Here is a 24,379-nt window from a genome sequence, read left to right on the forward strand (position 1 = left end):
GATAAAATGCCAAATCTAGACTGAACATCTGGCTGACTGCATGAAAAATAATTATAACGGCAATTGAACCTGATCGGCATTGACCAAATCCCCATCGGTCAATTGCATCGGCAGCTGGAGTCGGGACAACTTAAATCCTGAAAAGAGACCTTTAACACTATCAAACATCCACATCTGCCTATCTGCTGGATAAAATGCCAAATCCAGTCTGAACACCTGGCTGACTGCATGAAAAATAATTGCAACAGCAATTGAACCTGATCGGCATTGACCAAATCCCCATCGGTCAATTGCATCGGCAGCTGGAGTCAGTACAACTTAAATCCCGAAAAGGGACCTTTAACACTATCAAACATCCACATCTGCCTATCCGCTCGATCGGTGGATAAAATGCCAAATCTAGACTGAACACCTGGCTGACTGCATGAAAAATAATTGTAACGGCAATTGAACCTGATCGGCATTGACCAAATCCCCATCGGTCAATTGCGAAAGGCTGTTTGATTTCGGAACAGCTCAAAATCCTGCAAGACCTTTAACATCAAACCCCAACATCAGCGCAGGGAAAGGACTCAAGAGGTGGACCAAAAGGCCAGACCCAGTCTGCACATCTGGCTGACCGTTGCTTCTCACTTAGGAGTTTCTTGCATTCCATTATCTCTGGGCTCCTCCGCCAAAAAAAATAATACAGTAAAGACTTCTAAGGCGAATCGATTAAAAATCCCTCAGCTGTGCAGGATGCTGGTGCGTTTATGCACGCCCACTTCTACGGACCTCTTAGGAATGGGGTGAGGTCCACGGTAGACAGTTTAAGGTTAAAGGTTTGGGGGGGGGGGTGTTGAGGATATAGTAACAATGGAGTCGGGTAGAGCATTCCAGGTGTTGACCACTCTGTTGCTGAAGTCGTATTTTCTGCAGTCGAGTTCGGAGCGGTTTCCCTTGAGTTAGTATCGATTGTTTATCGATCGTGTGTTATTCGCGGTTGAAGCTGAAGTAGTTCATTGACAGGTAGGATGTTGTAGCAGACAATTTTGTGTACTACACTTAGGTCAGGCCTTAATCGGCGTAGTTCCAGGTTGTCCAAGCCCAAAATTTTGAGCCTGGTGGGCATAAGGGATTCTGTTGTGAGCAGAGGAGTGGAGGACTCTTCTCGTGAAATACCTCTGGGCCAGGGGTGGGTTTCTCGCCCCGTTCCAACCGGATCGGTTGGAACGAGGCCGGCGGCGTCCTCGCGCACGCACGCTGTGCGCGCGTGCACGCACGCGGCGCACGCATGCGTATTAGCGTCTGCGCGATGCTCCAGCTGCTCCTGGAGGATCGCGCAGGCGTTCTGCGCATGCGTGGAAAGCGCGAAACTCTGGGCGCTCTCAATCGTATTAATGTCCGATACACAGTGTGGATTCCAGGCAGACGAGCTCAGCGGGAAAGAATTAAGATTGTCGAAATGTGGAAAACTGCAGTTGCTTAATTGTAGCGTGAATCGACTGCTGCTTCCTACAATCGTCTATTCTTCACTGCAGCAAAAAAAGGGGGAGAAAAACAGGCTCTCTCTCCCTGCGCATCCTGTTAATTATTCCTCCCCTGCAGCTCCAAGTGACTTTGCTGCAGTTGGAAAGCCAAAATTAACGGCTGAGATGCAAAAGAGAAAATTGAGGTTCCAGGCCCCGAGGGAATAGAACAGAACAGAACACAGAAATGAAATAGAATAGAAAATGGAATATATAGAAAATGGAATGGAATGGAATGGAACGGAATAGAACAGAACATAGAATAAAATAGAATAGAAAATAGAATATATAGAAAATAGAATGGAATGGAATAGAATAGAATAGAACATAGAAATAAAATAGAATAGAAAATAGAATATATAGAAAATAGAATGGAATGGAATGGAAAGGAATGGAATGGAATAGAATAGAATAGAACAGAACATAGAAATAGAATAGAAAATAGAATATATAGAAAATAGAATGGAATGGAATGGAATAGAATGGAATAGAATAGAATAGAATAGAACAGAACAGAACAGAACAGAACATAGAAATAAAATAGAATAGAAAATAGAATATATAGAAAATAGAATGGAATGGAATAGAATAGAATAGAACAGAACAGAACATAGAATAAAATAGAATAGAAAATAGAATATATAGAAAATAGAATGGAATGGAATAGAATAGAATAGAACATAGAAATAAAATAGAATAGAAAATAGAATATATAGAAAATAGAATGGAATGGAATGGAATAGAATAGAATAGAACATAGAAATAGAATAGAAAATAGAATATATAGAAAATAGAATGGAATGGAATGGAATAGAATAGAATAGAACAGAACAGAACATAGAATAAAATAGAATAGAAAATAGAATATATAGAAAATAGAATGGAATGGAATAGAATAGAATAGTAGAAATAAAATAGAATAGAAAATAGAATATATAGAAAATAGAATGGAATGGAATAGAATAGAATAGAATAGTAGAAATAAAATAGAATAGAAAATAGAATATATAGAAAATAGAATGTAATGTCATGGAATGGAATGGAATAGAATGGAATAGAACAGAACAGGACAGAACATAGAATAAAATAGAATAAAAATAGAATATATAGAAAACAGAATGGAATAGAATAGAATAGAACAGAACAGAACATAGAATAAAATAGAATAAAAAATAGAATATATAGAAAATAGAATGTAATGTCATGGAATGGAATGGAATAGAATGGAATAGAACAGAACAGGACAGAACATAGAATAAAATAGAATAAAAATAGAATATATAGAAAACAGAATGGAATGGAATGGAATGGAATAGTATAGAATAGAACAGAACATGGAAAGGAATGGAATAGGAATAGGAATAGAATAGAATAGAATATGGAATGGAATATGGAATGGAATAGAATATTTGGAAGTGATCATGGAGGTCTTCTAGTCCATCCCCCAGTTCGACCAGGAGAACGTACGCATATCATTTCAGACGAATGGTTATCCAACATCTTCTTAAAAACCTCCAGTGTTGGGGCATTCACAACTTCTGGAGGCAAATTCTGTTCCACTGATTGATTGTTCTCACTGTCAGGAAGTTTCTCCTTAGTTCTAGGCTGCTTCACTCCTCGTTTAGTTTCCACCCATTGCTTCTTGTCCTGCCCTCAGGTGCTTTGGAGAATAGCTTGACTCCCTCTTCTTTGGGGCAGGCCCTGAGATATTGGAAGACTGCTATCATGTCTCCCCTGGTCCTTCTTTTCATTAAACTTGTCAAATGTAATCATCTTCATTAAAGACGTGGTGTGGCTTAATGTGCATGCCAGGGGAAGGATACTGTAAAATCCCCATTCCCACCCCATTCCTGGAGACAGCTAGAGGTGGCATTTGCCGGTTCTCCGAACTACTCAAAACTTCTGTTAGCGGTTCTCCAGAACCTGCCAGAACCTGCTGGATTTCACCCCTGGATCCGGGGTTTTGCAACATCAACAAACAGAAGTGCCAATAATTGGTTTTTAAGAGAGAGAGAGAGAAAAAACTCCTCGCTTTTTCTTTCCAGGTGAGCCAGGAACCGGAAAATGTCCTGGGGTTGCAGTGGAGAGAGATGGACCCTTCCAGCATGCAACAGCTCCTGTGGGATGTTGGGGCCCGAGTTCAAAAGCTGGTCGCCGAGCGAGATGCGGGATTGGAGGTGAGAGACACAACTGTTGCCTCTCCTGCCTTCGTCCCCTAGGGAAGATCTTCAGATCACCAGAGACCCCTGTGCAGGAATCCGATTAGATCCTAGCTTTGGTACAGTCAACATCAGACTTGTGAGGTAGACCAGGCCAGAAGAACAATCATGAATACAAGCTCTGTCTTACAGGGGGTCCTCGATTTAGAACGACAATTGGATAAGCGAGGAGGTTGTTAAGAGAATCAGGCATGATTTTCACAACCTTTTTGCCACTGTTGTCGAGGGGAGGAGAAGGGAAGGAAAGGGAGAGAGGAAGGGAAGAAAGGAAGGGGGAAGATGGAAAGGAAAGGAAGGAAAGATGGAAAGGAAAGGAAGATGGAATCAAGGAAAGGAAAGGAAGATAGAAGAAATGGATGGGAAAGGGAGAGAGGGAGGGAGGAAAGGAAGGGGGAAGATGGAAGAAAGGAAAGGGAAAGGAAGAGAGGGAGGGAGGAAAGGAAGGGGGAAGATGGAAGAAAGGAAAGGGAAAGGAAGAGAGGGAGGGAGGAAAGGAAGGGGGAAGATGGAAGAAAGGAAAGATGGAAAGGAAAGGAAGATGGAATAAAGGAAAGGAAGATAGAAGAAATGGATGGGAAGGAAGGGAAAGGAAAAGAAAGGAAGAAGAAAGGGAAGGGAAAGGGAGAGAGGGAGGGAGGAAAGGAAGGGGAAAGATGGAAGAAAGGAAAGGAAAGATGGAAAGGAAAGGAAGATAGAATAAAGAAAAGGAAAGGAAGTGGGAAGGGAAGGGAAGGAAAAGAAAGGAAGATAGAAGAAAGGGAAAGGAAAGGGAGAGAAGGAGGGAGGGAGGAAAGAAAGAAAGGGGAAAGGTGAAAGAAGGAAAGAAGAAAAGGAAAGGAAGATAGAAGAAAGAAAGATAGAAGAAAGGAAAGGAAAAGAGAAGTGAGGGGAAGGGGAAGGACCTTTGTTCAATGCTGTTGTGAGTTTGAATGGTCACTAAATGGGTGGTCATAAGTTGAGCTCTATCTGTGTGAGAAAAGGCCCTGGGAATAATTCTCATCCTTCATCGTGGTCCTTTCAAGATGCCTCCGAGTGAGGCTGACCCTCTCTCCACCTTCCACCTCCTTTTTTTTTTTCATTCTTCCTTCCTGCACAGCAACTGTGGGAGCTGACCCGGAAACAGGGAGCCCCCCCTGTGGCCCAGCTGGAGAGCAACCACGCCCACCTGGGGGTTCAGCTTGCCGAACGTCAAGCCCATGTGCGCCGTCTGCAAGCCGAGCTGTGAGTTATGGGGATGAGGAAGGGAGGGGAGAGGCTCTGAGGACGTGGAGGGTTTCAGAAGTCACTGCAATATTCCCCTCCCTCCTTCTCTTCCTCCCTCCCTCCCTCCCTTCCTCACACACATTCCTTTCTTTCCTTTTTCTTTCTTCCTTCTTTCCTTTTTCTCACACAAATTCCCTTCCTCCCTTCCCTCCCTCCTTCCCTTCCAATTTCTCATACAAATTTCCTTCCTTCCTCACACAAATTCCTTCCTTCCTTTTCTTTTTTCTTTCTTTCTTCCTTCTTTACTTTTTCTCACACAAATGTCCTTCCTCTCTTCCCTTCCTCCCTCCCGCTCTTCCTCCCTCCCTTCCAATTCCTCACCCACATTTCCTTCCTTCCTTCCTCACACAAATTCCTTTCTTCCTTTTTCTTTCTTTCTTCCTTCTTTACTTTTTCTCACACATTCCCTTCTTCCCTCCCTCCCTCCTGCTCTTCCTCCCTCCCTTCCAATTTCTCACACAAATTTCCTTCCTTCCTTCCTTCCTTCCTTCCTTCCTTGATTCATTCATTCATTCCCCACACAATTTCCTTTCTTTCTTTTCTTTTTTCTTTCCTTCTTCCTTTCCTTTTTCTCACACAAATGTCCTTCCTTCCTCACACAAATTCCTTCCTTCCTTTCTTTTCTTTTTCTTTCTTTCTTTTCTTTTTTCTTTCTTTCTGTCTTTGGCTTTCTTTCTTTTTTCCTTCTTTCCTTTTTCTCATACAAATTCCCTCCCTTCCAATTTCTCATACAAATTTCCTTCCTTCCTTCCTTCCTTCCTTCCTTCCTTCCTTCCTTCCTTCCTTCCTTCCTCACCCAAATTCCTTTCTTTCTCTTTCTTTCTTTCTTTCTTTTTTCCTTCTTTCTTTTTTCTCACACAAATTCCCTTCTTCCCTTCCCTTCCTCCCTCCTGCTCTTCCTCCCTCCCTTCCAATTTCTCACACAAATTTCCTCCCTCCCTCCCTCCCTTCCTTCCTCTTCTCCCCTCCCCTCCCCTTTCTTCTCACAAATTCCTTCCCTCCCTTCTTCCCTCCCTTCTTTCTTTTACCTCCTTTTTGGGTCTCCGTGACGCCCATCATCCCCTTCCTGAGACCTGACTTTCCAGTCCCTTGTTTCAGGGCGAGGAAGATGGAGGAGCTGCTGGATCAACAAGAGGAATCCAGGAATTTGGAGCAGCAGCTTCGAAAGAGTCAACAAGAGGTGCTTTTCTCTATAACAAAACCTCACAGGCTTCATTGGTCTGACTTTGGAATCTTAAATGGTTTAAATGATTGGTTCGTAAGTTGAGGAGGACCCAATAATGGTCTGTAGCAGAGGAGGGCTGCTGTCGGTGTTACTACATGCCTATGCGCTGTTCAATGTCAATTGTTCTTCGCGCATACGCAGAAGAACACTAAATCACTACAATCCAAAATGGGAGCAAGCGGTAGCGAGGGAACCATTTTGTGGGCGTGGCAGGCCTGGGTCGCTGCCGGTTCTGTGACCCAGGCCCGAATTCCACTAGCGGCTCAGCCGAACTGGGCCAAACTGGCAGCAACCCACCCCTGGCTTGTAGGAAGAGCCCTTGGGAGATGAAGAAGACTCAAAAAAAGCCATGGGAAAAATTGGATAAGAGGCAGATGAGCCCTCGGCTGCACAAGGGATGGAGAAAGAGGCTCAGAAGGGACCCTCCCTAGTTTCTCAGGCTGTAAAGGAGACAGTGGAGATTTGTACTTTCAGATGCGCTAGATTCCATTAATGTAGCTTTAGGCAACAGGCAGATAAGAGGCAGCTGAGCCCTGGGCTGTACAATGGATGGAGAAAGAGGCTCAGAAGGGACCCTCTCTAGTTTCTCAGGCTGTAAAGGAGACAGTGGAGATTTCTACTTTCAGATGCGCTAGATTCTATTAATGTAGCTTTAGGCAACTGGCAGATAAGAGGCAGCTGAGCCCTCGGCTGCACAATGGATGGAGAAAAAGGCTCAGAAGGGACCCTCCCTAGTTTCTCAGGCTGTAAAGGAGACAGTGGAGATTTGTACTTTCAGATGCGCTAGATTCTATTAATGTGGCTTTAGGCAACTGGCAGATAAGAGGCAGCTGAGCCCTGGGCTGTACAATGGATGGAGAAAGAGGCTCAGAAGGGACCCTCCCTAGTTTCTCACACTGTAAAGGAGACAGTGGAGATTTGTACTTTCAGATGCACTAGATTCTATTAATGTAGCTTTAGGCAACTGGCAGATAAGAGGCAGCTGAGCCCTGGGCTGTACAATGGATGGAGAAAGAGGTTCAGAAGGGACCCTCCCTAGTTTCTCAGGCTGTAAAGGAGACATGGGGAGATTTGTACTTTCAGATGGGCTATATTCTATTAATGTGGCTTTAGGCAACAGAGAGATAAGAGGCAGCTGAGCCCTCAGCTGCACAATGGATGGAGAAAGAGGCTCAGAAGGGACCCTCCCTAGTTTCTCAGGCTGTAAATTTCCTTCACTGCCGCAAGAAAGGTTGCAAAGTGGGGCAAAACTCACTTAACAATGGTCCTGCTTAGCAACAGAAATACTGGGCCCAATTTTGGTCGTATGTCGAGGACCAACTGTATCTTCAAGGACCAGTTCAGCTATCTATGGGGTCAAGAAAAGGATGGGGCTGGAATTTGCAAAGAGCCAAGACGATGTCAGAACGGCCGGCGTCTCCTGACATCATCGGCAAGTATGACATCCTCGGGATGATGTCATCTCCAGTTTGCTCCTTCTTACCCAGAACCGCACGTTGGCAGGCGAGGTGCGCCAAGCCAGGTTGTACCAGGACGAATTGGATGCCTTGAGAGAGAAGGCGTTCCGGGCGGAGCGGCTTCAGTCGGAGCTGACGGCCTTGCGGGAAAGGATACCAGCTCTGGAACGATGCCGGGCGCAGCTCAAGGTGACCATTTCATTTTGGCTTTGGGTCTGGCATGTGAGAACGACTCTTTGAGAGACAGGTGGAAGGGCTGCAGACCAGGCGGGAGACAGATAAGAGACGGCTGAGCCCTCAGAAGGAAAAGGGATGCATGGGAAATATCTCCGGAGGGACCCTCCCTAGTTTCTTGCAGCATAAAGATAAGAGGGAGGGGAGAGGGACTTTGAGATTTGCAAAATCCCGCCCCTGTAATGGTCTCTATAGGGATGTGCTCAGTGGCTAAGATGCTGAGCTTGTCGGTCAGAAAGGTCGGCAGTTCGGCGGTTCGAATCCCCAGCGCTGCGTAATGGAGTGAGCTCCCGTGACTTGTCCCAGCTTTTGCCAACCTAGCAGTTCGAAAGCGCGTAAAAATTGCAAGTAGAAAAATAGGAGCCACCTTTGGTGGGAAGGGAACAGCATTCCCTGCCCCTTCGGCGTTTAGTCATGCCGGCCACAAGACCACGGAGACGTCTTCGGACAGCGCTGGCTCTTTAGTTTTGAAACGGAGATCAAAGCCGAAGGGGGCCTCCCGGAGGCTCAGGTGCAGGAGGCTGAGTAGGCCACGCCCACCATGGCCCACGCCCACTCCGCAACCGGGCAGAGAACAGGTTGCTAACATTTTTCAATCCCACCCCTGGGCTTAAATAGGTCCTCTTGATTCTCAGGAGGAGCGTGACTTCACCAAGGCTTTGTTGGAGGCAAAAGCCATGATGGAGGAAGAACTAGACGCCGTTCACGCCCGAGACCAGCGCCTGAGTCTAGCAGAGAAAGAAAACCTGCGCCTGCAGAACCACTTGAACCAGATCCAAGAGGTGCGGTTGAAAAAGAATCTTATTGTTTGCCTCCGTATTATTGAGGTTGAAGCTGAAGTAGCTGTTGACACACAATGTTGTAGCACACAATTTTGTGTGCTACGCTTAGGTCAGACTGTAGGTGGAGTAGTTCCAGGTTGTCCAAGCCCAAAATTTCAAACCTGGTGGCATAAGGGATTCTGTTGTGAGCAGAGGAGTGGAATATGTCAGGTTTCCCAAAAATGCCCTAGTTGATTCACGAGCCTCGGAGCAAACTTCAACAGAAAATTAGTCACTTATTAGGAGCATTTATTTTTGGCAAGATCTTTTTGCAGTCGGATCTAAGCTTTGTTTGAGTTATGGCTGAACTTTATCCCTATTCCTCCCTCTCCCCTCAGTCTGTGTCATAAATCACATTCCCCAATGAGGTGCACCCCTCCCAAGCCTGCTGCGATAATCTGAGATCCGACTTTAGCCGACAGAATGCGTGGAATGCACTCCCCCCTCTTCTCTCAGGAGTTGACAGAATACTCTTCTCGTGAAATACCCCTGGACCCTCTCAATCGTAATAATATCCACTATACAATGTGGATTTCCAGGCAGACGAGCTGTATTCGAGGATTGGTCTGGCAAAGGCTTTGTATGCCCTAGTTAGCAGTACAAAGTTATTGGAGAAGAAGTTAACAACTCTTAATGCCTTTTTGGCAATGCTGTTACAGTGAGCTCTGGGGCTTAAATCGTTTGAGATGAGGACTCCTGGGTCCAAATGGGGAACGATAGACTCAACGTTGTGGTTAAAATTTCAATTCCTCAGGAATGGGAGCAGCTTTCTTGCCAATCGGAGGAGCTTTCGAGGGAGAATTTCCTCCTGAAAAAGCAGCTGGGAGAAACTTTGAAGAATGCTCCGAGAGAATCGTGGTCTGAGTATTCTCACCTGGATACAAATGGTGAGTTTTACCTGTCCCGATATTCATTTCTCCCAGATCACCCGGCCTTCCTTCCCTACACATTTGCAAGCAAAAAATTATATATACCGCGTTTTTTTGGCGTATAAGACCCTCCGAAGTATAAGACGCACCTAGCTTTTGGAGAAGAAGACAAGTAAAAAAATATCTGCCTCTGCCTTCCAGCAATTTGCCTCCTTGCAGTAAACAGCGTGTTTCAGTTTCAATTTCGGCACAGCTTGATGACCACAAGCAGCTGATTGTCGGTATGCTCAGCCTCCTGACGATCAGCTGTTTCAGGCTGCAGGGATTGTCATAGCCTATTGCCGCTTCTGCACGCCCCATTTTCAGCCTCTCCGCGCCCCATTTCCCACCCATTCCAGGTAGCAGGGATTTGGAATGTATGGAAAATGTGGCACGCGGAGGCCAAAAATGGGGCATGCAATAGGCTATGGCAATCCCTGCAGCCTGAAACAGCTGATGGTCGGGAGGCTGATCCAACCAACAATCAGCTGCTTGTGCTAATCAAGCTGTGCTGAAGCTGAAACTGAAACAGGCTGTTTTCTGTTTGCTGCAAGGAAGCAAATTTCTGGGAGGCAGAGGCCAAAGGGTGGGAGCCAGTGGGTGGGCGTGGTTACATTTGGTATATAAGATGCCCCCAAATTTTCACCCTCTTTTAGGGGGGGAAGTGTATCATACTCTGAAAAATACGGTATATTTTTTTCTCCCTCCTGGTTGCAGACTTCCCCGAAGTTCCCCTTTTGCTGCACTGTGAGATGAAGGAGTCCGATCGATTGCTAGCTGTGGAAAAAGAGAACCGGGAACGTCGTAGGATGCAGCTTACGTTGGGATCAAAGAAGATGGAAGCAGAGCTGAAGGACGCCAACCTTGATGGGCTGGTATGGAAGAGAGAGGGAGCTGTTGGACCCGGTCCTATCATTAAGGAATGGGCGCAATGGATGGTGAGAATAACCTTGAGGGACAGGAGGAAGAGCTGCAATCAAAACAGCCGGCAGATAAGAGAAATCTGAGCCCAGAGTAGAAATGTAGTTTGAGGAAGCGGCTCCGATTTTGACTCTCCCTGGTTCTCCGGAAGGCAAACACAGGGAGAAGAAAGGGGTCCCAACGGTGCTTTTTCAGGAGGCTACTGGACTTTCTTTTAAAGACATTTCGCTTTTCATCCCAAGAGGCTTCTTCAGCTCTGACTGGGTGGTGGGGAAAGAAAGGATTTATGCTCCTTGCAGACAGCTGGTCATTTGCATCCTTTTGAGAGGGTCGTTGAGGCCACTTGGAGGTTTATTTGTATCTTCTTTAAAGACCTTTCACTTCTCCTCCAAGAAGCTTCTTCAGTTCTGACTGGATGGTGGGGAAGGGAAGGATTGATCCTCCTTGCAGACAGCTGGTCATTTGCATCCTTTTAGAGAGTCGTTGAGGACACTTGGAGGTTTATCTCTTTCGCACGGGTTTGGGATTCTGCCCAGTTCGGTGAACCCCCAAAGGCCACCCTTGGCTGTCCACCCCACCAATCCCAAACCACCCTGCCACTCCCAGGAGTCTCATTATAGCCCCTTTATCATGCCAGGTATGTGCAGGGCTATCGCGGAGTTTCGGGGAGGGGGGGAAACGGGCCTCCTGGAAGTTCCAGAAGTCCAGATACGGGGCTCTGGAGCTCAGGGGAAGCGGTTTTCGCCCTCCCGGAGTCTCGAGGAAACCCTCCGGAGCCTGGGGAGGGTGAAAAATGCCTCCCCCCCCCACATCGTGGTGCAGGAGGCTGACTAGGCCACGCCCACCACTGCCACGTCCATCCAGCAACAGCGCAGCAAACCCGTTGCTGCAATTTTGGAAGCCCACCCCTGACCGGAGTAGTGCAAATGAGTGTGGAGAAAGCTCAGGCGACCCTGAGGATACAAGATAAACCTCCGAGTGGCCTCAAATGACTCTCTAAAAGGATGCAAATGACCAATCCTTTGCAAATCTACCCTCTTTTTTTGCGGGGGTGGGTGGGCAGGAAAGGCATATCTTTTGGGGCAACGCATTCAGCAGCAATCCCAACTCTCATTTCTGTCTCACTTAGCCAGAACGGCGGCCCGGCCAGGCAGAAGAAGAGAACTTCGATGATCAAGCACACAAACCAGGGATTTCGCCGCACCGAAAGACCGAAAGGGAGGAAGGCCAGGCCCCGAAACAGGAATCGGAGACCTCGCTAACTGAAATGAAGGCTGCCTTGTCCAGTGCTCAGGCTCGACTGCGGGAGGCCGAGCAGGCGCGGGAGGCTGAATCAAGACGTGCCGCGAGCTTTGAGGAGACGCTGAATGGCATCCAAGGTGCGTACGCCGAAGCCCAGAAGGAATGTGAGCGGTGGCATGCGGAGGCCGGGCGCCTGGTTGAAGAGATCCAGGCGTTAGAGCGGGAGAAGGAGACGTTAAATGCCGGATCGCGGGTTTTGCAAGAAGCAGCCACCCGCGCTGAGGTCGACTTAAACCAGGCGCAGCAAAGCCTTCAGAAGGAGCGTCTTCGGGGCGCCCAGTTAGACCAGACGCTCCGACGAAAGGACGAAGATTTGGCCGAAGCTCAACAGGAGCTACAGAACCTGCAACGGAGCGTGGAAGAGCTCAGGGTCACCTTGGCTCAGCTGGAGGTCGAGAAAGGGGCTTTGGAAGAAGCGTTGAGCCGGGCCGAGAGCGGCCGGCGGCAAGCGGAGAAGGACGGCTGGCGGCTGGCAGCCAAAACTCAGGCGCAAGAGGAGGCGCTGGCTGAGCAGGGACGCCAGCTGGCCCTCCTGGAGGCTCAAACACGCCAGCAGGCCGCAGATCACGCCAGCCTGCAAGGGGTTCTCCAAAGTCTCGGGGAGCTGGAAGAGGAGAACGTGAACTTGAGAAAGCAACTGGAGGATAAGGAGAAAGCAGCCACCATTTTGGAGCAGGTAAGCGGGACTGTAGGCTCCCCCAAAAAAGCAGGAGGCAGATTCCTGGTCCCGACAAAACCCCTTTTATGAAACGAACGGGAATTCCTCTCCTTCACTTTCAGCCAAGGCCTGGCAAACAGACTTTCAAAGGAGTATTTATGACCACAGACCTTATCTATCTTGGAAAGCTGCCATGTAAATATTGTCCAGATGCAAGGAAAGACTTGGGCACAGAGTCTCTGAGAGTCACGGACAGATCTTCACACTCCTGAAACAAATGAACGAAGGAACCAATTGTCTCCTGCAAAAAAAACCTCCCCTATCCCTCTTCTTTTATGTCCTCTGGGAGGGGCCATTCACCGTCCACCTGTGGCCTTACTCCCAAGTCGACCCTGATTTCTGAGCTGTTCTTTTCTTCTGGCAGCTCTGTGCATGCTCACACTGGGAACAGGCTCCAGCTGTTCCTCTGCCTCACTGCTGTCTAGCTCCGAAGGCAGCTGAGAACTGCCAGACGGCCTCGGCCCTCTCTCTGCCGAGCCCTCGTCCGAACCTTCCCCAGCCTCTAGGAACATGGCCCATGCTCTTCCCCAACCTCCTCATTGTCTGACTCTGCTGCCAGATCCGCTGGCCGCTGGTGGGCACTAGTCCTTGGCTTGCAACTACAACTGAGCCCCCAAACTTTCTGTTGCTAAGCCAGATAGGTTTTAAGTAAATTTGGCCCCGTGTAATGATCTTCCTTCCTTGCTCTGGTTGTTTGACCAAACACTGCTGTTGGTAAGTGAGTCATAACATGGTCGTTAAGTGGAACTGGCTTGCCCCGTTGACGGAGGTTTGCAAAAGGGGATCCGGCAGCCGTCGTAAACATGAGTCTGAATTTCAATCGTGTGGCTGCGACGGTCGTTAAGTCTGAGAAAGAGTCTTTTGTCAGCGCATTTGTAAGTCATTGAACGAGAAAATGGTAGGCCAGGCCTTTCGCTCACAGGTTGATGTCTGATTCTGCTGCAGGAGCTGGCGAGAGAAAGGGCTGGGCCCTCCAAAGGCAATGCAGCTGAGCCACAAGGCCACCCGCCGGAGGAACAGCAAAAACCTCAGCCAGAGACGGAGAGCAGGTTAGGCGGGGCTGATCACCGGAGGGGGTTTGCCAGTTGCTGGCAAGGAGGGGGCTTGGGGAAGAGGCGGCTGAGGTTGGACGCAGGGAAATTCTATGGGGATATGTAGGGGTCTGGGGAGGTTTGTCCTGGTTTTATGGCTTGGGGGTGATGGTGTTGTCATTCCATAAAATGGGCAGCCATATCAGAAGGAGGGAGGGAGGAAAGAAAAGAGGGAAAGGAAAGGAAGAGAGAGAACAGAGGAAGGAAGGAAGGAAGGAAGGTAAAAAGAGAAGGGAGGAGGGAGGCTAAGAAGAGGAGGAAAGAAGGAAGGAAGGGAAGACAGAGGGAAAGGAAGGGAAGAGAGAGAAAAGAGAGGAAGGAAGGAGAGAAGGTAAGAAGAGGAGGGAGGAGGGAAGGACGGAAGGAAAAGACAAAGCAAAAGAAAGGAAGAGAGAAAGAAAAAGGAAGAGACACACAGGGAGGGAAGGAAGGAAGGAAAGAAAGAAAAGACAGGGAAAGGAAAGGAAGAGTGAGAACAGAGAGGAAGGAAAGAGAGACGGTAAGAAGAGGAGGGAGGCTAAGAGGAGAAAGGAAGGAAGGAATGAAAAGACGGAAAGGAAGAGAGAGAACAGAGAGGAAGGAAGGTGAGAAGAGAAGGGAGGAGGGAGGCTAAGAAGGAAGGAAGGGAAGACAGAGAAAAGGAAAGGAAGAGAGAGAACAGAGAGGAAGGAGGGAAGGAAAGAAGGGAGGAGGGAGGCTAAGAAAAGAAGGAAAGAAGGAAGGAAGGAAAGAAAAGACAGAGGAAAAGGAAAGGAAGAGAGAGAACAGAGGAAGGAAGGAAGGAAAGAGAGACGGTAAGAAGAGGAGGGAGGCTAAGAAAAGAAGGAAAGAAGGAAGGAAGGAAAGAAAAGACAGAGGAAAAGGAAAGGAAGAGAGAGAACAGAGGAAGGAAGGAAGGTAAAAAGAGAAGGGAGGAGGGAGGCTAAGAAAAGGAGGAAAGAAGGAAGGAAGGGAAGGGAAGACAGAGGAAAAGGAAAGGAAGAGAGAGAACAGAGAGGAAGGAAGGAGAGAAGGTAAGAAGAGGAGGGAGGCTAAGAGGAGAAAAGAAGGAAGGAAGGAAGGAATTAAAAGAGAGGGAAAGGAAAGGAAGAGAGAGAACAGAGAGGAAGGAGGGAAGGAGAGAAGGTAAGAAGAGGAGAGAGGCTAAGAGGAGAAGAGAAGGAAGGAAGGAAAAGACAGAGGGAAAGAAAGAAAGAGAAAGAAAGAGACACACGGAGGGAGGGAAGGAAGGAAAGAAAGAAAGAAAAGACAGAGGGAAAGGAAAGGAAGAGTGAGAACAGAGAGGAAGGAAAGGAGAGAGGGTGAGGAGGGGAAGGGGAAATCTGCATCCAAAGCCCATATCTGCATTTCTAGACATTTCTAAAGTTGAGTGTCAACAAAACGGCTCTAATTAGATCCACCCTGAATAGATTCCTGGGCAAAGGAGTGGCTGAGGGAGCTCGATCCACTTTCAGCCCAGCTGGCCAATCACACCCTCAATTTTGGTCTGTGTGTGTGTGTGTGTGTGTGTGTGTGTGTGTGTGTGTGTGTGTGTGTGTGTGTGTTGCCGTTGCAGTTGCAAAGGCCGGCCTGAGGGCGCCCTCGTCAGGCAGTTCGAGGAACTGCACCTCCCCAAGGAGCCACTGCTTCAAACACAGGTGAGGCCTTCCAAAATGTAGGTTCCTTTCAGCCCGGCAGGGAAACACAGGTACTCCTCGACTTGTGACCACAAGGGAGCTTTCACTGCTAAGCGAGACCCTGGTTAAAGGGAGCTTTGCTCCTGCTTGAGCAGGGGGTTGGCCTAGAAGACCTCCAAGGTCCCTTCCAACTGTGTTACTGTCCTATTCTGCTATTCTTTTTCCTTCCTTCCTTCCTTCCCTCCCTCCTTCCTTCCTTCCTTCCTTCCTTCCTTCCTTCCTTCCTTCCCTCCCTCCCTTCCATCTAATCCTTCCTCTCTCCCTTCTCTCTCCTTCCTTCCCTTTCCTCTAATCCTTCCTTCTCTCTCCTTCCTTCTTCTTTCCCTTCCTTCTAATCCTTCCCTCTCATCTCTCTCCTTCCTTCCTTCCTTCCTTCCCTTCCCTCTAATCCTTCCTTCCCTCCCTTCTCTCCTTCCTTCCTTTCTTCTTTCCTTCCCTCCCTCCCTCCCTTCCTCTCCCTCCCTTCTTTCCCTTCCCTCTAATCCTTCCCTCCCTCCCTTCTCTCTCCTTCCTTCCTTCCTTCCCTCCCTCCCTTCTCTCTCCTTCCTTCCTTTCTTTCCTTCCTTCCCTCTCTTCTCTCTCCTTCCTTCCTTCCCTCCCTCCCTTATCTCTCCTTCCTTTCTTTTTTCCTTCCTTTCTTCCCTCCCTTATCTCTCCTTCCTTCTTCTTTCCCTTCCCTCTAATCCTTCCCTCCCTCCCTTCTCTCTCCTTCCTTCCTTTCCCTCTAATCCTTCCCTACTTCCTTTCTCTCCTTCCTTCCTTTCTTCTTCCTTCCTTCCCTCCCTTCCCCCACTCCCTTCCCTTCCCTCTAATTCTTCTCTCCCTTCTCTCTCCTTCCTTCCTTCCCTCCCTCCTCTCTCCTTCCTTCCTTCCTTCCTTCCTTCCTTCCTTCCTTCCTTCTCCATCGCTGTGGGTTTTCAAGAAGAGATTGGACAATCTTTTGTCCGAAATGGTATGTACAGGGTCTCCTACTTGAGCAGGGGGTTGGACTAGAAGACCTCCAAGGTCCCTCCCAGCTCTTATCCTGAACTAAACCCTGCAACACCCTTTCCCCTAAATGGCAGGAGAGCTTTTCAAAAATTTGGCGCGCTGCATTGTCTTTCCTGCCAGGAGGCAGTTCTCCAGGCTGAGAATTTGGCGCTCACCGGACGCCTGACCCAACTGGAGTCCCTGGCCAGCAGCCTTCAGACGGTGCTGGCAGGCCTGACGCGGCAACAATCAGAAGGCCAGGAAGGAAACGGGGGACCCCAGCCTCAAAACAGCCCCTCGCAGGTGAGGTTCAGACCAGCAAACTCAATGCGAAGGGGAAAGCTGGATTCGCTTAAGGACTGCACAATTCACTTAACAACCGCACTGATATTTTGCTTAACAACTGGAGCGAGGAAAAGCTTGTACGATTGAATGTGACTCGTTTAACGACCTTGTAAATAAATTTGAGGTGGTCCGTGACTTGTGGCCACATTTGGGAGCAGGGCTAAGCTAGGGAGTTCTAACAGCGAGATGGAGCGGCGTGTAAATTTTAGAAATTAATCGATTTTAAATAAATGTATTTATTTATAAATAAACTCAGCCCAGAGTTACCTTGAAGTAAGTAATATATTTTATAAAGATAGAGATGATAGAGAGATAGACAGGAGAGTGAGGGGGGGGGAGGAGAGAGAGAGGGAGAGAGAAAGAGAAAGATGATATGGATGGATGGATGGATGGATAGAGATAGATGATAAAGACAGATGCTAGAGAGATGATGGAATAGACAGATGACAGAACAGCGATAGATAGGTGATAGATAGACTAAAGAGATAGAGGATAAATAGATAGACAGACAGACAGATGATGGAGAGGATAGATAGATTGTTGATATATATAGGATAGAGATAGATAGATAGATAGATAGATAGATAGATAGATAGATAGATAGATAGATAGATAGATGATAGATAGATAGATAGATAGATAGATAGATAGATAGATAGATAGATAGATAGATGATAGATAGAGATTAGAGAGAAAATAGGTGATAGACAGAATAGAGAGAGATAAATAGACAGACAGACAGAGATGATGGAGAGGATAGTTAGATAGATAGTTGATATATATAGGATAGAGAGAGAGAGAGAGAGAGAGAGAAAATAGGTGATAGAACAGAGAGATACAGAGATAAATAGACAGACAGACAGATAGATGATGGGGAGGATAGTTAGATAGATAGTTGATATATATAGGAGAGAGAGAGATTAGAGAGAAAATAAGTGATAGACAGAATAGAGAGATACAGAGATAGATAGACAGACAGACAGACAGATAGATGATGGAGAGGATAGTTAGATAGAGATAGATAGATGGATGGATGGATGGATGGATGGATGGATGGATGGATGGATGGATGGATGATATATATAGAGAGAGATTAGAGATAAAATAGATAGGTGATAGACAGAATAGAGAGATAGATGTAGATATGTAGATATTAAATGGATGGCTAGATAGGAAAGAAAGAAAGAAAGAAAGAAAGAAAGAAAGAAAGAAAGAAAGAAAGAAAGAAAGAAAGAAAGAAAGAAAGAAAGAAAGAAAGAAAGAAAGAAATTCATATGCTGCCCATCTTCATGTTACAACCACCTTGCTTAGCAACCAAATTTTGGTCCCCATTCTACTGAGGACCGCCTGCATTTGAGGCTGCTGACGCCTCTTTCGCTCCGCACTGTGATTTTTAAGCTTAAATCTTTGACTCTGGTGACCTGCCTTCCTATCCCTACGTCCCCAGCGGCCTCTCCTGCTACGGCAGCTGTCTGAAGTCCGGCAGAGGTCGGGGCACCACGAGGCCGAAGTCCAGACGCTCCGGCTGGAGGCGGAGGGATGGCGGAGACGCTACGAGCAACTCTGCCTGGATCACGATCGCTTGATGCTGCTACACCGACAGCAAGGGGACGAGATGGAGAGGACGCTAAGCGAGCAAGCGGGACTGAAGGCAGCGCTGCGCGGCCTGGAGAAGGAACAGCGCGAACTGGAGGGCAGGTGCCGCCGCCGCCGCTGGGGGATTGTGGGAAATCACAGCTGGGCCACGCCAGCGATGCCCTCGTCCATTGCAGATGGACGGCAGTTTAATTAAGCCATGACAGGCAGTCCTCAACTTATGACCACAATTGAGCAAGGAAGTCCGTCAAACAGGGCGAAATTCACTTAACCAATGTCTCCGTTAGCAGCAGACATTTGTGGTCGTAAGTCAAGGACTAAATGTAACAATGCGTTGATTGCCTGAAGCTCAACCAGGAGTAATGTGGTGGCCTAGAGGTAGAACTCTGGCCTCACAATCAGGAGACTGTGAGTTCGAGCCCAGGTAGAGGCAGATATTTCTCTCTCTGGGCTCGATGAGAATATTATCTGCTGGGGAAAAAAAACACGGCTCTAGTGACAGGGACGGCATCCGGCCAGTAAACACTCAGCTCCATTCAGTTGCCCAAGACTCCACCCCACAAGGGATTATGGGGGTCGTTAAAAGGAGATGAATCAATCAGAATAGAGCTGGAAGGGACCTCGGAGGTCTTCTAGTCTGAAGAGAGAGTGGGGCGGTGGCCTAGAGGCGGAGCTCTCACCTCACAATCCGGAGGCTGTGAGTTCAATCCTAGGTAGCGGCAGATATTTCTCACTGGTTTGCTTTGGTTTGGTTTATTGGATTTATATGCCGCCCTTCTCCCAAGGACTCAGGGCAGGGTACAACATAAAAAAACACACACACATATTACAAAAGTTTAAAAAAAATTAAATAGAATATCCCAAACAAACCCAATTAGGATTAACAATAACATTTTTTTAAAAAAAATCAATTAAAATTAACAATGAGGGCACAATACTGGGCACAATAAGAATATATCTGCTGAACAAAACTCTGTACTGGTGACAGGGACGGCATCCGGCCAGTAAACACTCAGCTCAAATTCAGTTGCCCAGACTCCACCCAGCAAGGGATTATTATGGGGTCGTTAAAAGAAGATGGATGATTTGCTGAAGCTCAACTTTCTGCCTACAGGCACAACCAGCTGTTGGGACAGAAGACCAGCCTGGACCTACAAGAGGTGGCGTTGCAGGCCCAGAAGGAACGGCTCGAGCTAGCCGAGCGACGGCACCAGGATTTGGCCGAGCAATACGCCAAATTAAAAGAAGAACATGAACGGTAAGGCTGGGTAAATTTATCTGGAGGACACCAGCTTTAACAAGCCGTTTTTAAGCCATTTGATGCTTGCGGGAACTGGGCCTGGCTAGTCTAGTGAAGAGAAGGACCAGGGGAGATAGGATAGCGTTATTCCCAATATTTGAGGGGCTGATCCAGAGAGGAGGAGGGGGGTCGAGCTATTCTCCAAAGCACCTGAAGGCCGGACAAGGAAGAATGGATGGAAACATAACAAGGAGAGATTCAACCTAGAAATAAGGAGGAACTTTCTGAGAGTGAGAAAAAAATCAACCAATGTTGCCTTTGGAAGTCATAGGAGCTTCATCACTGGAGGCTTTCAAGAAGAAACTGGGCTGCCATCTGTCAGAAACGGTGTAGGTAGGGTCTCCTGCTTGGCAAGAGGGGGGGGTTGGACTAGATGACCTACAGGGTCCCTTCCAGCTTTGTTCATCTGAATCTATCTAAGATGATCAAAGGCCACCTGGAGGCTAAAACCTACGATGAACGGTTGCAGGAACTGGGCATGGTTGGTCTAGTGAAGAGAAGGACCAGGGGAGACAGGAGAGCATCTTCCAATATTTGAGGGGCTGCCACAGAGAGGAGGAAGGGGGTCCAGCTATTTCCCAAAGCAGACAAGGAAGAATGGATGGGAACTGAACAAGGAGAGATTCAACCTGGAAATAAGGAGGAATTTTCTGAACTATCAACCCATGAAACAGAAGTTGCCTTCAGAAGTTGTGGGAGCTTCATCCCTGGAGGCTTTCAAGAAGAGACTGGACTGCCCTCTGTCAGAAACGGTGCTGGGTCTCCTGCTTAGATGGCGGGGTTGGACTAGATGACCTACAAGGTCCCTTCCGTCTCTGTAAATCTGAATCTATCTAAGATGATCAAAGGCCTGGAAGTTAAAACAAGACGATGAACGGTTGCAGGAATTGGATATGTCTAGTCTAGGGAAGAGAAGGACCAGGGGAGACAGGATATCAGGCTTCCAATATTTGAGGGGCTTCTCCAGAGAGGAGGAAGGGGTCAAGCTATTCTCCAAAGCGCTTTTGAAGGCCAGACAAGGAAGAATGGATGGAAACTGACCAAGGAGAGATTCAACCTGGAAATTAGGAGGAACTTTCTGACAGGGAGAACCATCAACCCATGGAACAGGAGTTGCCTTCAGAAGTTATGGGAGCTTCATCCCTGGAGTCTTTCAAGAAGAGACTGGACTGCCCTCTGTCAGAAATGGCGTAGGGTCTCCTGCTTGGGCGGGGGGGGTTGGGCTAGATGACCTCCAAGGTCCCTTTCCAACTCTCTTTATTCTCTTTCTGTTACTCTGACTGGCAATTCCTTCGTTCTCTCCTTCGTATGATTATATTGTGTGCGGTGGATCATTGAAGTCGATTCGAGCTGCGAGGTAGGAACAGGAGCGAGGACGAGAAGTTGCTTTTTGGTAACAGGGTGGCCCTTTCCCAAATCCTGCAGGGTCCAACGGGCATTGGCCCAGACCGAACGAGGCCACGATGACCTCCAGGGTGAGCTCCAGGGGACGCAGAACCGGATGACCGGCCTGCAATTGGAGCAGGCAAAGCTGGAAGCCGAAAACGCTGCCTTGAAAGAGCAGAACCAGCAGCTGGACACGGCCTTGGGGCGCCTGAGCACCCAATGTGAGGTAAAAACTACCCCTTCCCACACATGCCCAATTTGAGTGGGGTGGGGTGGGTGAGAGAGAGAGAGAAAGAAGGTAGAATAGATCTGGGTGTTCTGGACGAGGCTTCTTGAGAGCATGAAGCCAACTCCTTGTCGTCCCGACAAAAAAAACCTTTTCTTCATTTGCTGTGAATTCTGCTCCTTCACCTCCAGCAAAGTCTTTCGAGGGAGGATTTACGGTCACAGACCTTATCTGGCTTGGAGAGCTGCCAGGCCGAGATCTGCAGAACTTGGCCAGGAGCCTCCGAGAGTCACGAACCAATGAAGCGAACGAATTGTCTCCTGCAAACTCCACTCCCCTGTCGCTCCTCTTTTGTTTCCTCTGGGAGGGGCCATTCACCATCCACCTGTGGCCTTAACTCCCAAGTCGACCCCTGTTCTTTAGCCGTTCCCTTCGTGTCTGGCAACTCTGTATGCGCACACTGGGAACAGGCTCCAGCTGTTCTTCTGCCTCCCTGATGTCTGACTCCGAAGGCAGCTGATAACTGGCATATGGCTCTGTACCTCTCTCTTCCTCCGACACAGAGCCCTCCTCAGAGCCTCCCCCAGACTCCAGCACTGGCCCAGGTTCCTCCCCAACCCTCCTCCAAGAGGCTGACTCTGTAAACCGCTTAGAGAGGGCTGTAAAGCATTGTGAAGCGGTTTATAAGTCTAAGAGCTATTGCTTTCCCCCTCTTCCTTCCTTCTTTCTTTCTTTCTTTCTTTCTTTTTCTTTCTTTCTTTTTCTCCCTCCCTCCCTGCTTCCTTCCTGCCTTCCTTCCTTTCTTTGTTTCTTCTTTCTTTCTTTTTCTTTCTCTCTTTCTCTCTCTCTCTCTCTCTCTCTCTCTCTCTCTCTCTCTCTCTCTCTCTCTCTCTCTTTCTTTCTTTCTTTCTTTCTTTCTTTCTTGCACAACGGTTAGAATGCACTGTTGCAGGCTAACTCTGCCCACTGCCCACCTCACCAGGCTCAAGTTTGACTCAGCCTGCCTTCCTTCCTTCCTTCCTTCCTTCCTTCCTTCCTTCCTTCCTTCCTTCCTTCCTTCCTTCCTTCCTTCCTTCCTTCCTTAATGTGCAGTGCTTAGAATGAAGTACTGCAGGCTACTTCTGCTCCCTGCCAACTGCCTGCAATTTGGCAGTTTGAATCTCACCAGGCTCACGGTTGACTCAGCCTTCCGTCCTTCCAAGGTGGGTCAAATGAGGACCCAGATTGTTGGGTGCAAGAGGTTAACTCTGTAAACCGCTTAGAGAGGGCTGGAAAGTACTGTGAGTCTAATATAAGTCTAAGGCCTCTTGCTATCAACTGGATATCCAAGATACACCACCAATGGTCCTTCGGGTGATCGGACCTCCGTTCTTCTCTGCAGCTCCTAGTGCAGTTGAAGGGCAAGCAGGAGGAAGAGAACAGGCACCTTCTTCTGGAGATCCAGCTGTTGAGCAGGGAGAACAGGCAGCTGTTGGAGCGCAGCATGGAAAACCGAGAACATTTTCAGGAGGAGCAGCGTCAGTACCAGTGAGTTTTGCCAAAATGGCTGTCGCGCGAGCCAAAAAGCAGCAATTCAGTTCAAACCTTGGTTCCCTCCGTGATAGAGTGTGTGTGTGTGTGTGTGTGTGTGTGTGTGTGTGTGATTGCTTGCAAAAAAAAAAACTTGTGTGCATAACCTTCCTCCTGGGTTATCCAGTTAAATGCTCAAGATTCATCGTCATCTTCTTTTAACGACCCCATAATCCCTTGCGGGGTGGAGTTTGGGCAACTTAATGGAGCTAGCTCAGGTTTACTGGTCTGATGCCCTTCCCTGTCGCCAATGCGGAGTTTTGTTCAGCAGATAATATTCTCATCGAGCCCAGAGAGAGAAAAAAATCTGCCTCTACCTGGGATCGAACCTTCTCTGGCTTGGAGAGATGCCAGGCCGATCTCTGCAGAACTTGGCCAGGAGTCTCAGAGAGTCACGAACCAATGAAGCGAACTAATGGTCTCTCCTGCAAACTCCACTCCCCGTTCGCTCCTCTTTTGTTTCCTCTGGGAGGGGCCATTCACCGTCCACCTGTGGCTTTACTTCCAAGTTGACCCCTGTTCTTTAGCTGTTCCCTTCATCTGGCAACTCTCCACATGCGCACACTGGGAACAGGCTCCAGCTGTTCATCTGCCTCACTGATGTCTGACTCCGAAGGCAGCTGATAACTGTCAGACGGCCCTGGCCCCCTCTCTGCCTCCGACACAGAGCCCTCCTCAGAGCCTTCCCCAGACTCCAGGACTGGCCCAGGTTCCTCCCCAACCCTCCTCACTGTCTGAGTCTGCATTTTTTCACACTTAGCGACTTTTGCAGCATCCCCCAGGATCAAATGATCCAAATTTGGACATTCGGCAACTGGTTCATATTTATGACAGTTGTGGCGTCCCCGGGGTGCGTGTGTCTGTGTGTGACATGATCCCCTTTTGCAACCTTCTGACAATCAAACTCAAGGATGAAAGCCAGGTTTGCTTAACAACCATAGGGATTCGGTTAATAGCTTTGGCGAGAAAGGTCATAAAATGGGGCAAAACTCAACAAATGCTTCGCTTAGCAACATAAATTTTGACTTCAGCCGTGATCGTAAGTTGAGGACTACCTGTGTTTCCCCCCCCCTCCCAAGAAGGCAGTTTTCGTCCAATATCTGACAGACGAAACATTGATTGCGATGCAAGCTTTTTTCTCAGCTCCTCCTCCAAATTTCCTGCTCAAACTGGGGTTAGACTGGATGACCTTCGTAGCCCCTTCAGACTCTACAGTTCTGTAGAGAGCCATCCAATCCAGAATCTTGGGCTAGGGGCCTTCTTTCCACTGCCTGATTATCCAGTTTATAATCCAAACACGCCCCCCCCCTCCCGTTCTTTCTCCCACAGAGACAAATTAGGCGAATTGCGTCGAGAGAAGCAGAAACTGGTTGAGAAAATCATGGACCAGTACCGGGTCCTGGATCCTGCAATTCCCCGTGGCAAGTGAGTGTGACACGCGGAACTCCTGGCCCCGATAGCTTTGAGGCATCCTGAGCACAGGAGCAGCCGTCTCTTCCTTTGAGGACACGGAAATAAGAGTATCAAATCTTAGCCAGGATTTGACAGCCGGACAGCAGAACAGGATGATGCTCCTTCACACAAGTTTTTACTGACCACAAAACCAGATTTAAATAGAACAATAGAATAGAATGGAATGGAATGG

General features: G+C 48.0%; 1 protein-coding gene across 1 annotated transcript in view; it reads left to right on the plus strand.

The window, feature by feature from the left end:
* Positions 1 to 24,379, plus strand: part of CCDC88B (coiled-coil domain containing 88B) — a 34,220-nt gene that overhangs the window by 5,320 nt on the left and 4,521 nt on the right. Inside the window, exons 6-21 of the mRNA XM_032238348.1 lie at positions 3,554 to 3,685; positions 4,824 to 4,948; positions 6,089 to 6,170; positions 7,703 to 7,861; positions 8,542 to 8,688; positions 9,482 to 9,614; positions 10,353 to 10,510; positions 11,686 to 12,534; positions 13,522 to 13,625; positions 15,223 to 15,304; positions 16,454 to 16,615; positions 18,105 to 18,355; positions 19,368 to 19,511; positions 20,979 to 21,165; positions 22,547 to 22,692; positions 24,064 to 24,159. Of these exons, the coding sequence (XP_032094239.1) occupies positions 3,554 to 3,685; positions 4,824 to 4,948; positions 6,089 to 6,170; positions 7,703 to 7,861; positions 8,542 to 8,688; positions 9,482 to 9,614; positions 10,353 to 10,510; positions 11,686 to 12,534; positions 13,522 to 13,625; positions 15,223 to 15,304; positions 16,454 to 16,615; positions 18,105 to 18,355; positions 19,368 to 19,511; positions 20,979 to 21,165; positions 22,547 to 22,692; positions 24,064 to 24,159 (2,957 nt within the window). The remainder of the gene's footprint in view (positions 1 to 3,553; positions 3,686 to 4,823; positions 4,949 to 6,088; positions 6,171 to 7,702; positions 7,862 to 8,541; positions 8,689 to 9,481; positions 9,615 to 10,352; positions 10,511 to 11,685; positions 12,535 to 13,521; positions 13,626 to 15,222; positions 15,305 to 16,453; positions 16,616 to 18,104; positions 18,356 to 19,367; positions 19,512 to 20,978; positions 21,166 to 22,546; positions 22,693 to 24,063; positions 24,160 to 24,379) is intronic.

This window comes from Thamnophis elegans, unplaced genomic scaffold (assembly GCF_009769535.1).
Source record: "Thamnophis elegans isolate rThaEle1 unplaced genomic scaffold, rThaEle1.pri scaffold_128_arrow_ctg1, whole genome shotgun sequence".
NCBI lineage: Eukaryota > Metazoa > Chordata > Lepidosauria > Squamata > Colubridae > Thamnophis > Thamnophis elegans.